Source organism: Wasmannia auropunctata, unplaced genomic scaffold, assembly GCF_000956235.1.
Source record: "Wasmannia auropunctata unplaced genomic scaffold, wasmannia.A_1.0 LD336038.1, whole genome shotgun sequence".
Classification (NCBI taxonomy): domain Eukaryota; kingdom Metazoa; phylum Arthropoda; class Insecta; order Hymenoptera; family Formicidae; genus Wasmannia; species Wasmannia auropunctata.
The window spans coordinates 1,147,613-1,159,832 of record NW_012026852.1 but is presented as its reverse complement, the minus strand read 5'-3'; the positions used below and the strand labels follow the sequence as shown (position 1 = coordinate 1,159,832).

At 37.2% G+C, this 12,220-nt stretch overlaps 2 protein-coding genes across 3 annotated transcripts; both read left to right on the top strand.

Annotated features, from left to right (window-relative positions):
• Positions 1-4,939: 4,939 nt before the first annotated feature.
• Positions 4,940-7,801, top strand: LOC105452045. 2 transcript variants are annotated; one of them, XM_011692846.1, is made up of 5 exons: positions 4,940-5,024; positions 5,354-5,492; positions 6,902-7,081; positions 7,221-7,372; positions 7,498-7,801. In XM_011692846.1, the coding sequence occupies exons 1-5, from the start codon at positions 4,951-4,953 to the stop codon at positions 7,709-7,711; spliced, it is 759 nt and encodes a 252-aa protein (XP_011691148.1). In that variant the 5' UTR covers positions 4,940-4,950; the 3' UTR covers positions 7,712-7,801. The 2 variants fall into 2 exon arrangements, with proteins under 2 accessions (XP_011691148.1, XP_011691147.1); XM_011692845.1 differs by having other exon boundaries at positions 7,495-7,801.
• A 244-nt stretch (positions 7,802-8,045) lies between these two features.
• LOC105452044 lies at positions 8,046-10,301 on the top strand. Its single transcript, XM_011692844.1, has 5 exons — positions 8,046-8,174; positions 8,617-8,761; positions 8,912-9,055; positions 9,289-9,440; positions 10,002-10,301. The coding sequence occupies exons 1-5, from the start codon at positions 8,089-8,091 to the stop codon at positions 10,228-10,230; spliced, it is 756 nt and encodes a 251-aa protein (XP_011691146.1). The 5' UTR covers positions 8,046-8,088; the 3' UTR covers positions 10,231-10,301.
• The last annotated feature ends 1,919 nt before the right edge of the window (positions 10,302-12,220 follow it).

Sequence of the window (12,220 nt, the reverse complement as noted above, 5' to 3'; positions counted from 1 at the left end):
TTATTGTTAGCTATTTTGCTAAATTCAATTATATATAAAAGTGTTCTATATACTCTACAGATTAATCTATTCAGGGTTACATAAAGTTGTGTGTGTTCACGGACGACCGCGTCACTCTGTACACGAAACACGCGTGTGTACGCACTCGCTGGACGAGTGTGTATGTACGTGCGAGGTGGTGAGACCACGCGATGTGTTTCGTATACGAGGACGAGCTCGGCGATTGGTCGTTAACGGGTCGGACCAGCGAGCCTCCGTTGCCACGATGTAGGAGACCAAAGAAAGCAAAATGCGTGAAGATCGTTGGCCTAGATCGACGAGTGGCACCGAACCGTATCGCGCGATTAGCCACGTGCCGAAAAACATTTTTTCGTGAGACCACGCCATCGGCGATTAGCCAATTATTGTGCGTCCTCGTAAGGTGTTTTGACGCTCCCTCACCCAATAGATCAGAGTGAATTTTTCAAAGCTACACGCGATAACGTTTGAGTACGTCTTGAATGGAGGAATGCACTTACCACACTATTTTTTTTTTATGAAAGCTGTTATCACTAATGACATGAGATAACTTTACGTACCGTCATTTCTCGGACTATTTTTCTTTCGAAAAATACAGAATAACGCGTCATTTTTAAAAAATGAATTGTTAAAAATATATTTACTATTAGTCTATCGCTAATAATTTAACTTAAAATTACGAATTAACAACGTGCCGAATAACTATATTTGTAATTTGATTACATGCATATAAAAAAATATTTCCTCTCTATGCCTTGATTTATCTATATTATTTTTAATAATTCTCAAAATAATTAGTATATCACCTAAATTTTCAAGCCACGACAGCGCAACTAGTCAATTCAATTCCTTTTTGTTTCCTTATACGTTACGTTTTAAGTCGTACTCAAGGACTGACTTGTTTTTTTTCTTGCCTCTCCGTATCGGCCCATCATTTTGATGTCGTAATAACAGCTATGATATAAGATCGTTTACTCTTGTGAAATACTGTTTTCGAATTTTTGAATTTCAAGAACGCGTGCAAATTCTTCAGTATTCCGGTTTGAAATAGAAAAAGATAATAATATTTCAATCGTGAAGAAACGATATGAAGTTAAGACGTGTGCACCACGCATTTTTTGCGGCAACGTCACACCGTACGCACATTACATAACAGCGCGAGGTGAAAGTTACATTAGGGATCATTGGGGATAATCGCTAAAATGTGCGATCCATCGGTGGATCGGTAAACATATTTGCGTCATTTCAATTGTCTCTCGCATGAAGCCACATATTTATGTAATTACTATTTTGAAATACATTAGCGTGACTTGCACGATGTTATCGTTCAGTTCCAATTATGGGCTATTATATCGCAAATAAACGCCGATGATAATATACTAAGCGTTCTTTATATTATCACTCGTCGGAATAAATATTTGTGACTCGAGAGAAATGTCGATTTCGCTTTGTTAAAAATACTAGCAATAGTCCCGTAAAACAGATCCCGTAAAAGAGGATCGTGCAAATGTCACGTGAAAAAATTTGTCCATTTATAAATATATATATAATATATATATATATATATATATATATATATATATATAAATTTACCGTGCCGTTAATCATAATAATCGAGACGGCACTTCGACTTTGCTTTGTTTACCAGAGACGAATATAGAGGTAAAAATTACCATTAAACTCTTTTTATCGGTGACGCACAAAGCTGAACAAAGCAATCGTTATCAGAGTTGTTGTGCAGTCACAACAAGAGAGCCAACGTCTCGCTCGTCGGTTGATAATAAGAAATTATATACGGGGGATTGTTGACTTGTTACAATTTCTGCTGCGTAATTCAAACCACGTAATACAAAGAAAACAAGCGGCAACTGTCGTACGTATATATACGCGTTTACGTTCACGCTCGATAGCTCGCGCGAACCGGTTCGAAAAACAGGATACACGTAAAAAAAAAAAAAAAATGCCTCTTTCATTCTTCCCACTTAAAAATTTATGCAACTGACATTAATTCGTTGAACGGTTAATAAGTGAAACAGGTAGCGTGTTCGCGATATACGTGGCGTATTAAAACAGCTGATAGTGGGAACCTCCGTTGGCCATCCGCGTTAATTAAGATTCCGACATCGCGTGACATATGCCGGCTGATAGAGAAAGGCACTCAACTTGACCATTGATCGTCGTACAAAAGGATTAAAGTGCCTCCTCACGCTCTTTTCCAGAAATATCGACTGAATAAAAATACAATAGAGGATGTCATCGCGTTCGCGTTAAAAATCATCTCATCTTACAGTATACCTGGTGCTTAAATTCTTCGCGTTCCTGACTTCGAGATCAGATCTTTTGGCTTTCGAAAATTTCGCGGTTTCTCGCTAAAAAAAAATACACTAAATAAGTTTCTACAAAAAATTATGCATCAGCGACAGCACCTGCTATAATATGTCTGTGTCGATCTTCTACCCCGAGCCCCTCGTACGTGCATCTTCCCCTGGAGAAGGTGGACATCGGCGGTGCAGACTCGAAACTTTCTCGCGATATCCCTTTCCGCGACGGAGAGCAGATGGCCTGCCTTACGTCACGGCCGTTCGCGGGGTCGCCGACCCTGGGACATCGCGAGTGCAATTACCAGCGACCACATGTATCCGCAGGCCGTAGGAGTTCCTCCCGAAGGCGAAAATGGAGTAACAAGAGTAACGCGCGGGTTTCTCTTCAACGACCTCGATCGTTCAACCGCACAGAAGGAGAAAGCAATGCGCGCTTCTTCTGCCGCCGTCCGCGTTGCGGTAATCCGCCGATGGAGCATCTCGATTACCCAAACGAATTCCTCTCGTGTTATTTCGAACAATTATCCTTTAGAAAGTATGTCGCGATAGCGCACGAAAAAGTATTTCTGCTTTTGTCTAAAGAGACAAAGAAAAACTCAGACTTGCATATTATCACGAAATATTTGAAGTGTTCGCTAATTTAAAGGTGTTTCTTTATTTGATGAAGCGTCTATTAATCTTTAGGCAAAGTTATTAATTTTTATTAAGATGTAACATCTGTTAATCTTAATAGACAAAGTTATTAATTTTTATTAAGATATACAGCACAGTAATGTCTTAGCATATCTGTGATGTAAGAAAATACAGTTCTATTAAAATTTAGCGTTGCTAATAGAGTTTTATATATCGAGGTAATAAAGTATAATATTGAAAGTAAGAAAGTAAGATACGTAAAATAATGATTAAACAGTTGGGGTTTGATTATACCTTGAAGTGTCTGTCTGCTATTGAAATATGATAGCGTAGAGCAAAACGACGTTGTAATCAAATCAAGAAGTGCTATTCTATTAATAATTACCGTCAATGTAAAACAGATCTCCATTGTATGCACGCGTAAAGTTACAGTTGCTTCAGTTATGCCGACGTTTAATCGCGTGATGCGCGCGCTCTTACGCATCAGATTTCGTAATTAAAGCGTAGTAGTAAAGATATACGTCACAATATACACCTACTTTTCCTCGAGCTGCGATTGGCCGGCCGTAAACGATTCGTCGAGGACGAATCCGCCAGGGCCGACAAACAAGAATGTTTTTCACTCCGCGACTGCTTCCTGGTGCGTCGCGGCGCCCGTGCCAGGAATCTGAAAAAAATAAAAAATAAAGATGTAGAAAGAGATAAAATATATTGTTGACGAAAGAATTCTGAATAATATCTAGACATAACCGACAACTGCAAAATTACCATTTCATTACGCCGCTTCCGGTATTAAGAAACGTGTCATTAAACGAAGAATTAATTTCTATATTTTGTTCGCTTCGATAAACGTGTATGACACCTGTACAATTTTTATTGCAAAATATTTTAGGAAATAATAAATATGAAAAATGGATAATATAGAAATTATGCAAATAAATAACACGTGTAATGATTTAAATAAAATGACAGAACATTAAAGTTAAATGATCTTCTAACTTGTAGAAATATTTAACTATACAGTTTAACTATATTATACTAGAAATGTTTAACTATGGGGACATTATACAGGAAAATATTTCTTTTGATTAAAGCTTTTTAATAAAAAATCAAAAAGTAAAATCTCTGAGATTTCTCTCCTTAAATCAGCATTCGCAATGCAACTTGCATTCCAATTCGTCGTCGAAATCGAATATTGAAAACGGGAAAAAAGGAATTCGTGAAATATTATATTCTAATTAAATTTTACAATTACGTGCACGTGAAATATACGCAACTCGCCTCGTGAATGTTGTATTGAGTTTTGTGATACAGAGAGCGCCACGTAACGAGGTGGATTCTGCGTCGATAACGAACGTCGAAAATCTCTCGGTAGAGATCGACTTTACCTTGTTAAAGGTAGAAATATAATAATATATATAATAGACGGATTAAAACGGTACAAACAAACAATATTTCCAAACTCTCTGCTGCGCAAAATTCTAGACATTCTAGCTGCTAGAATCTAGTAGTTCGAACTTCTAATTTAGCAAGATAAGAAATTTTTTGACTTAAGAGTAATTGTCTAATATAAATGATAAATAAAAGGTATAAATTTTATATAGTTGTATTCCTTGCAAATAAATTCCCTACTATTCTGAAACTTTAACGACCAACAGTTCTGTGAAATAATATTCAGATCAGACGACACGTAATGCAATTGCATGCATTAAAACTGCGTCTTATATTGACATGGTATATTTTTATTGTATATTTTAGGTATTTCTGATAACATTGTCTGTTTTTCCTTTCTTCTTTATATTCTTTCATCATTTAAACTGCGATAAAAAGCGATAAATGTAATCAAAGGAATGTACTCTTTTTGATTGATGACAAGATTAACGAAAAGAAAGGAGCGCTTAATAATCCGATTATCAGATTTATTTGAGGAACTTATAAAAGCGATATGACCATAGGAATTTAAAATAGTCTCGTCGCAATGGCCATGAAGTTTGTGTACATTGTTCTGGTATTTATCTCTTTGGCTTCGGCCAGGCCCGAGTTAGGAACTCTGTAAGTGTACAATAATATTTAACTGATATTAAATATTAATATTACTATTTTAACTTTTCAATTTTATTATTTTAAGTTTATCTTTAATTTTTGATATTTCCACGTCAATTCTTTTGCATCTAGAAAAAAATCTGTTTTAAATATCTATCTTAGAAATGTATATCTTCTAAATGTATGTTATATCCAATAATTGTTTATATTTTGTTTATTAACTCTTCTATTTCGCTGTACAAAGTTCGTTTTGCATATTATCAATTTAACTTCTTTTTAATATTATTAAAAAATAGGAATAAATTTAAATCATGATAAAGGTAATTTTCAAATTATAGAAATATTATTGACGATAAATTTTCGGGAGCTGATATAAATGAACAAGTGGATCGTTTGATTCCAAAAATTTCGGAATTTATTCTGGATCATGGCCTGGACCCGCTCAATCTCCCAGACACTGAGACAAAATTATGGAATGTACGTAACATTTTTACTCAATTTTTAAAATAAAAAGAACGATTAAATCGCGAAATTATTTGATATTTTGGTTATTAACTACGTTCGATTAGATAGCAAATATTTGCTGTAACACGTTACAATCCTTTCTTCGCGAAAGTGCGGAGGTTCAATAATAAATCATAAGCTTGAGGTTCAGCGCGGTGAATCCAGTAATACCTCGTGAATCCAGTAATAACTCGGGAAGCCAGTCATTTACGTAAGAGAGTCCGTTATTTACAGTAAAACGTGCTCACGTTCGCTCACAATCGCGATGAGGTTGCCTCGAAAATCGGGAGAAAGCTGGGTTTCGGGGTCGGAGCCGGGATTCGAGGTCAGCGGGCCGCGATGCGAAAGCGAGCGCGCGCTTAACCTCGGGGCCGTAGAAAGCGAAACCGAAGAGTTGGGCCTTGGATGAGAGCGAGAGTGAATCCCGGGATGACACTTTCGAGCGTTGACCTTGGGCCGGAGGTGGATCACGGTCGAACGGCCGAGGTCAAACCAACGTTTTCGCTGATCCCATTTTTGACGCTTCGAAGGCTGCAGAGCGACGCGATAGCTTTGAACTTGGACGAGAGTGAAACCAAGGTTTCACTCGGTAAATCGAGGTAGAAGACGAGCTCGGGCTCAAGTTCAATGCCGCCGTTCGGCGCAAGTGCCTTAAACTCTTCCCGGATCGTGCCGGCTGTGAATTAAGCCATTTATCTTACGGTAGTACCATGAAATTGAATAAGTTCGTATCAAGCAGAGGGAAAAAGATTTCGAAGGCTTTTCGTGAGAGCTGAAAATTGGGAATAAAATACTTTTTAGAATAGTAAATATTTTATAATATTAAATAACATTAAATATTTTATGATTTTACGAAGTTTTCTGATCAACGTTAAAAGTTATATTATCAGTTTTAACGTTTGCAAACATCTTCATATACTATATATATATTTTTCTTTATTTGGGAGAAGTAATAATTAATTAATTTATTATAGTAGAGATAAACTCTACTCGCGTTTTATTCGCATAAAAAGTAATCTTATATTCAAGAGCCAATTATTAATTAATTTGATTAATCTAAAACGTATGTCCAGATCATTGTTAATCGTGCCACTGCAGGCGAGACGTGTTTGTAAAACATCGTCGATAAAGCGTATACATTGTTCTTGGTTTCGCGTTTCAATCTCGTTATTTTGGAACGTGCATACAGATAATGCAGCTTGCGACGATAAGCAACGAAATCTTATACGTCTTGCGCAACTGCCCACATCGCCCGCGCTCGTGATTTCGTTAACTTCTGATAAAACCGAGAGCTTAACCGGATTGCGATAACGAAGGAATTGTATCGTCGACGATTTTATTAAGACACAACATGACAGCTATTATTTTAATTTTCACGCCAGGGATTCGCGCACACCGACATTTCAAAGCAGATCGAACCAATGTTATACAAAGCCGATCTCGTTTTGAACTCAGGAACATTGAGACATTTGTCCGACTTGAAGCGTTACGGCGACGCTACTGTGAGTTACGAAGAGAAAGTATTAAACCTGGACGTTGGGTTCGAATTTAAACTTTTACAGGTAGTCTTTCCGTTCTCTCCTCTTCAAAATAAGAAACGTACCGAGTAAGATTATCTTATTTAGCACGTTCACCTGTATATTATATTACGTGTTATTTTAATATTCTGTTCTGCAGTAAATAATTTTCTTTTATATTCAGGGAACATACAATTTCATCGTAAAACTGGTCCTCGTCAATTTGAAGGGCCGCATTATAGCTTCAACGGAAAACGTACACGCTGAAATTGGCGTCACGTTCAACACAACGAGTAACATTTTATCTCTCAACAAATTCAAATTACAAGTTCCAAGGTAATGTGTATTAATCGCAAATTATTATTGTAGAATCCTGCATACGTCTTTCTATGTTTATATTACCCGTGAAGAAATCTCGCGTGAGCTTAGTTACTCAATTATGCATTATATCATTGCAGCAGCATTAAAATCGTAGTCGAAAATAAGAACGGAATGGTGGATTGGATAAATACATTCATCGTCAATATCGTAACTCCGTTTTTTAAGAGCACGATTACGAATGTCATCGAGAAGGAAGCGGCGAATGCAATTCGAACGTATCTTGATGAGATAAATCAATTAAATGCGGCAGAAACAAAGAAACTCCTGTTTTCGAAAATCGGTAATCATGAATGAAAAAACCGATTGTTCATTTCTTAATATGAATATTTTGCATGTAATTTTATATTGTACTATACATTTATAAATATATTTCATTTTTTTAAATGTTTATTACATTTATTTATAAGTGCAACCTATATGAATCTATTTCATATTCGGTATAATGAGAATTTCTTGTACGTACTGCAATTTTGATACTGCAGTATTACTGTCCGGTAAGGCTGTTATATCGATAAAAAGAAAAATCTATAAATCGCTCTTTTAACCGCGTTTCGTGATATCTAACCGCTTAGAATATTATCAAATCGATAAGACGCAATCAGAGATGAGAGATGGACAATAAATATGACAGAAACCGTCATATTTTCCGTAGTTGAATTATTAGCGCAATCATGGCCGGTCAAATACAATTGTTTTTGTTCTCGGCGATCATAGCGTGCATGGTGCATAGTGCACCTCTTACAGTCGAACAGAGCCCGTAAGTTAATTTATGTTTCGTAACTTTATTCGTCGTTTCTAAATCATCGCACTGCGTTTTATGGAGGGGAAGAATTTTTCTTTCTCTTCAATATTGCAACTTGCTATTAACTTTACGATAACTGTAAAAAATTGTACAATAAACTTCTTCAAATTATAAACAATAAGAGAACTAATAGAACCAAGCTGGGATGTACATGCTAAAACGTTTATTAAAATATATATTTTAATCAGCAGGTACATCCAGCTTGGTTAATTACCCTCTAATTGTTTATAACTTAAATTTTTATTTCTATGAGCCCCTTTCATTTTTAATTATAAAATATACTTATTCAATTTCTCAAAAATTTAAAGTTTTTGTATTATACACGTACTATAAAAATTACAAAGTACACTGCGATTTGGTGAATTAAGCGTCCAAGAAACGTGCATTTTAATTACAGTATAATTGCCGAAGATGTAGAAATAAGGGCAAATCTTGACAAGACAGTTGATGCTCTGTTGCCTTCCATACGTGAGTTCATCGTGAAAAAAGGAATGGATCCTATGAAAATCGCCGACATTTCTGAATATATTTTCCCACTTTTGGTACGTATATAAGAATGAAGCTAATAATAAAATCTTTGCTAAATTTTATAGAAAATAAACACTGATAAATCGAAGTTTATCTTTATAAAATAATAAGACAAATAAGACTTATTAATACGTATTGTTTTGATCATATTTGGAAACCTTTAGCCATGGAAACTCAAGGGAAACATCGACCTCAAGAACGGATGGATGCAAAACTTGTCGCTGGTGAAGCGCACCGAACACGTGACTGCAATATATAAGGACAAACGCCTGACATTGGATATGAATTTGGGATTTGACCTTATGGACGTAAGAACAAAACAGTGTGATGCTAATTAATAGGTCTGTTTTTTATAGCTGAACTGGCTACACTAGTTCAGAGTTTATCTTTCTTCTTCCAATGTAGAAAGAGAAAGCTAAATTGTGAACTAGTGCAGCAGTTCAGCTATAAAAAACAGGTCAAATATTAAAAGGCCACTACTTTATCTTTATAGAAGGCGTATATATACCTTTAAAATTATATTTTTCTATAATTTTCGCAGTTTAGCTACCAGTATTCTCTTACGCATTTATTATACAAGAGACAAGGTGATGTGTACGGTCGTATGTACCAACTTAATACCAATGTCGTAGTGACGGTCGATCTAAATGAGTACATCTTGATTCTCGACTCCATCAAACTTACTGATGTCGGGTAAATATTGCTTCTTATATTCCCTTCATTATTACTTGCCCGCGTGAAAGACCGCGCGTAGGGATTTTACGCGTAAATCGATCGCTTGACGTCAAATATTTAATCAATTTTCGGTGTCGTACATTACATTCCATTGATTGATGATAGCAGTGAGTTGTTTTCGCAACGACGAAATTAAACGGGTATTAAACAGGTGCGGTAGCGGAACAATGCAGTAGATAAGCAGATAATAACACGGTCCGATATCCAAAGTTACAAATTCAGATAATCGAGAAACGACAATAATCACCGTGTAAAAATTCTTAATCATACTTTATCCTAGATTTTTCAAGATATATACCTCACTCAGATACAGATTTTCTATAATAGTTTTGTTATCAACACTTGAACTCGCGGTATCTTCGTGCTACTGGTTGTTATGAAATGTTGATCTAAATACTTGACTTGCGAATCGCAAGTTTATCACACAGATTTAACTTGACATACAATTTGACACAAGCATATCACAAGCGAATTTTGCTCGCATGACAATTTCCTCTTTACTCTCGTCTTCCTTCGCAGGAGATACGACATAAAATTCGAGGGTCATCTTTTGGACCATCTTCTGAACGCCGTGACTAAAGTAGTCACAGTGGTTTTCAAAAGATGCATATTAACGGTCATTGAGGATTACTCCGCGTTGGTCTTCGGCGAGAAAATCAACGAGTGGAACACAATGCTCCCACGGCAAAATCGCACGGAGATAATAGACAAGTGGCTGGACATTGTGAGAACTGGCGAAGTTAATTAATTAATTCCTCTTGTTGTATAAAACATTTGATATTTCGTACATCAAAAATACAAACCTCAATTATGCATTTTTGAGCGGCTTTTTAATATCAGCATCGCGAATTTATTGCCCATCGACTCCTATAAGCATTTCGTCATCCAAAGTAATTTAATTCGTAAAATTGGAATCGAAGATTAAAATATCTTCTTTTCAGTCAACTGACTTGTCGATGTGAAGTATCATCGCAAGTATATAAATTACTTTTATCCGATAAGAAAAGACATTAATTATTTTTATCATCCAACTACAGTACTTAGACGATAAGAGTTACGAAATAATAATCATCGATAACGATAGTTAGATAAACTGCCTGCCCAAGAAACGTCTCTACGAGCAGTATAATCGACGGACACGCGCGCGTGTCTGAATTGTAAAAATTTCCGAAGTGCTAAAGATTTGACTATTTGCGATATAACGTGTTCACGAGCGGCGGCAAACTACGGTAGTTTCGGTGGGCAAACGGCGAGTAGTCAAACTATCTAAACCAACGATCAATATGCATTACTTACAACATTGTTAAGCTGCAACTTTGCGCGCACTCCCGTCGCCACTTAATCTTATTAAACTTAGCCGGGTTCCTCGAGCACGTCACGTCTTGGCGCCGTTGTTTCGGTTTGCGAGCGCGGCGATAGCGCAATCTGCATAGAGATAGCTCCATGAAAGTCCACGGGGGGTGGTCCCCGGGGGATATCGCGGGGGGGGGGGCGCACGCGGTAATCCTGTTTATACATACAACATTGCGGATATCGCGAGCGTGAGCCGCCGATCGATAGCGCCGCCCGATTCCTGTGAACGCTAATGCTAATACCAATATTATGTGCACTTCATTTCTACCGGTCTCCGCTCTATGCTGATCCGAACACCCCCTGTCGACTTATCCCCCCGCGTTTCTGATCCCCGATTTATCGGACTTTACTTACGATAACCAGACTTCTAATAGAAGCCAATTTGCATTACGATACGGCAGAGCGTAAAGAGCACAGCAGTTAAATGGAATTAAATAATTTCAACTAAGATGTTAACTCGGTATAGATTATACTCGGCGTTCTCCCTTTACTTTTGTCATTAATTAATGAAGAGAATTAATTTAATATCGCGGGAGCTAAAGGTTATAACCGCGCGGCATTGGCCTTTTCCCCTAGCGAACATTGTGCGTTAACACGCATATGCGGCGGTGGTTGCCTGTTACCAGGTGTATCTAAATACAAAGACCCCCCCTGTTTGCTCGTATGAATTAATTAATATTCGTAATATGCATAATCACTGTACATCTGTGTTATTAAAGCAGCCTTTACAAATGCAAATTTACATAACGTTCACGGCTAATGGAGGAAGTATACCTCTATTTTGCGTTAAACTATTTCATCTGAATTTAATTTTTAATTCACGCGTGATTTTTCTTTTTTGCAATAAAATGATACAATGTTTTTATGCAATTGTCATGTAAATTTGACTTATCGCATAAATTGTATGAACTCGCATGACGTATGCACATTGAGACACGCCATTCTTACATGGTTCCATTTAGCTCCGACTCGAGGCAGTCCGCAATATCTCAGCTGTCGCGAGAGGACGAATCGCGCGATTCACGACGGAATCGCGTGCTTGCATTATCCACGATGATGCCGAGGCATACCTATCCGGCTTGTGCCTCACATACTGGATCAGATACTCAGTGTAGAGAGAACCGAGAGAAAGCCCTATTGTCCATCTACAACGCGCACCTAGCATTCAACATCCCTGCCTATTATTGATCGTGATACCTGCATGCCGAAGGATTACAAACTGCCCGCTACCGCGTCGCGCAGATAGCCCTGATGCAACCTCGGCGAGGCTGACTCGTCGCGTTTGTCGACAGATTTACCGGAAGCTGATCCGAAAGCCGATTTCTCAATTGTCTCGGCATTATACAATCCTTTGAGAAGATTTAGTAAATTCAATTAGCCACATT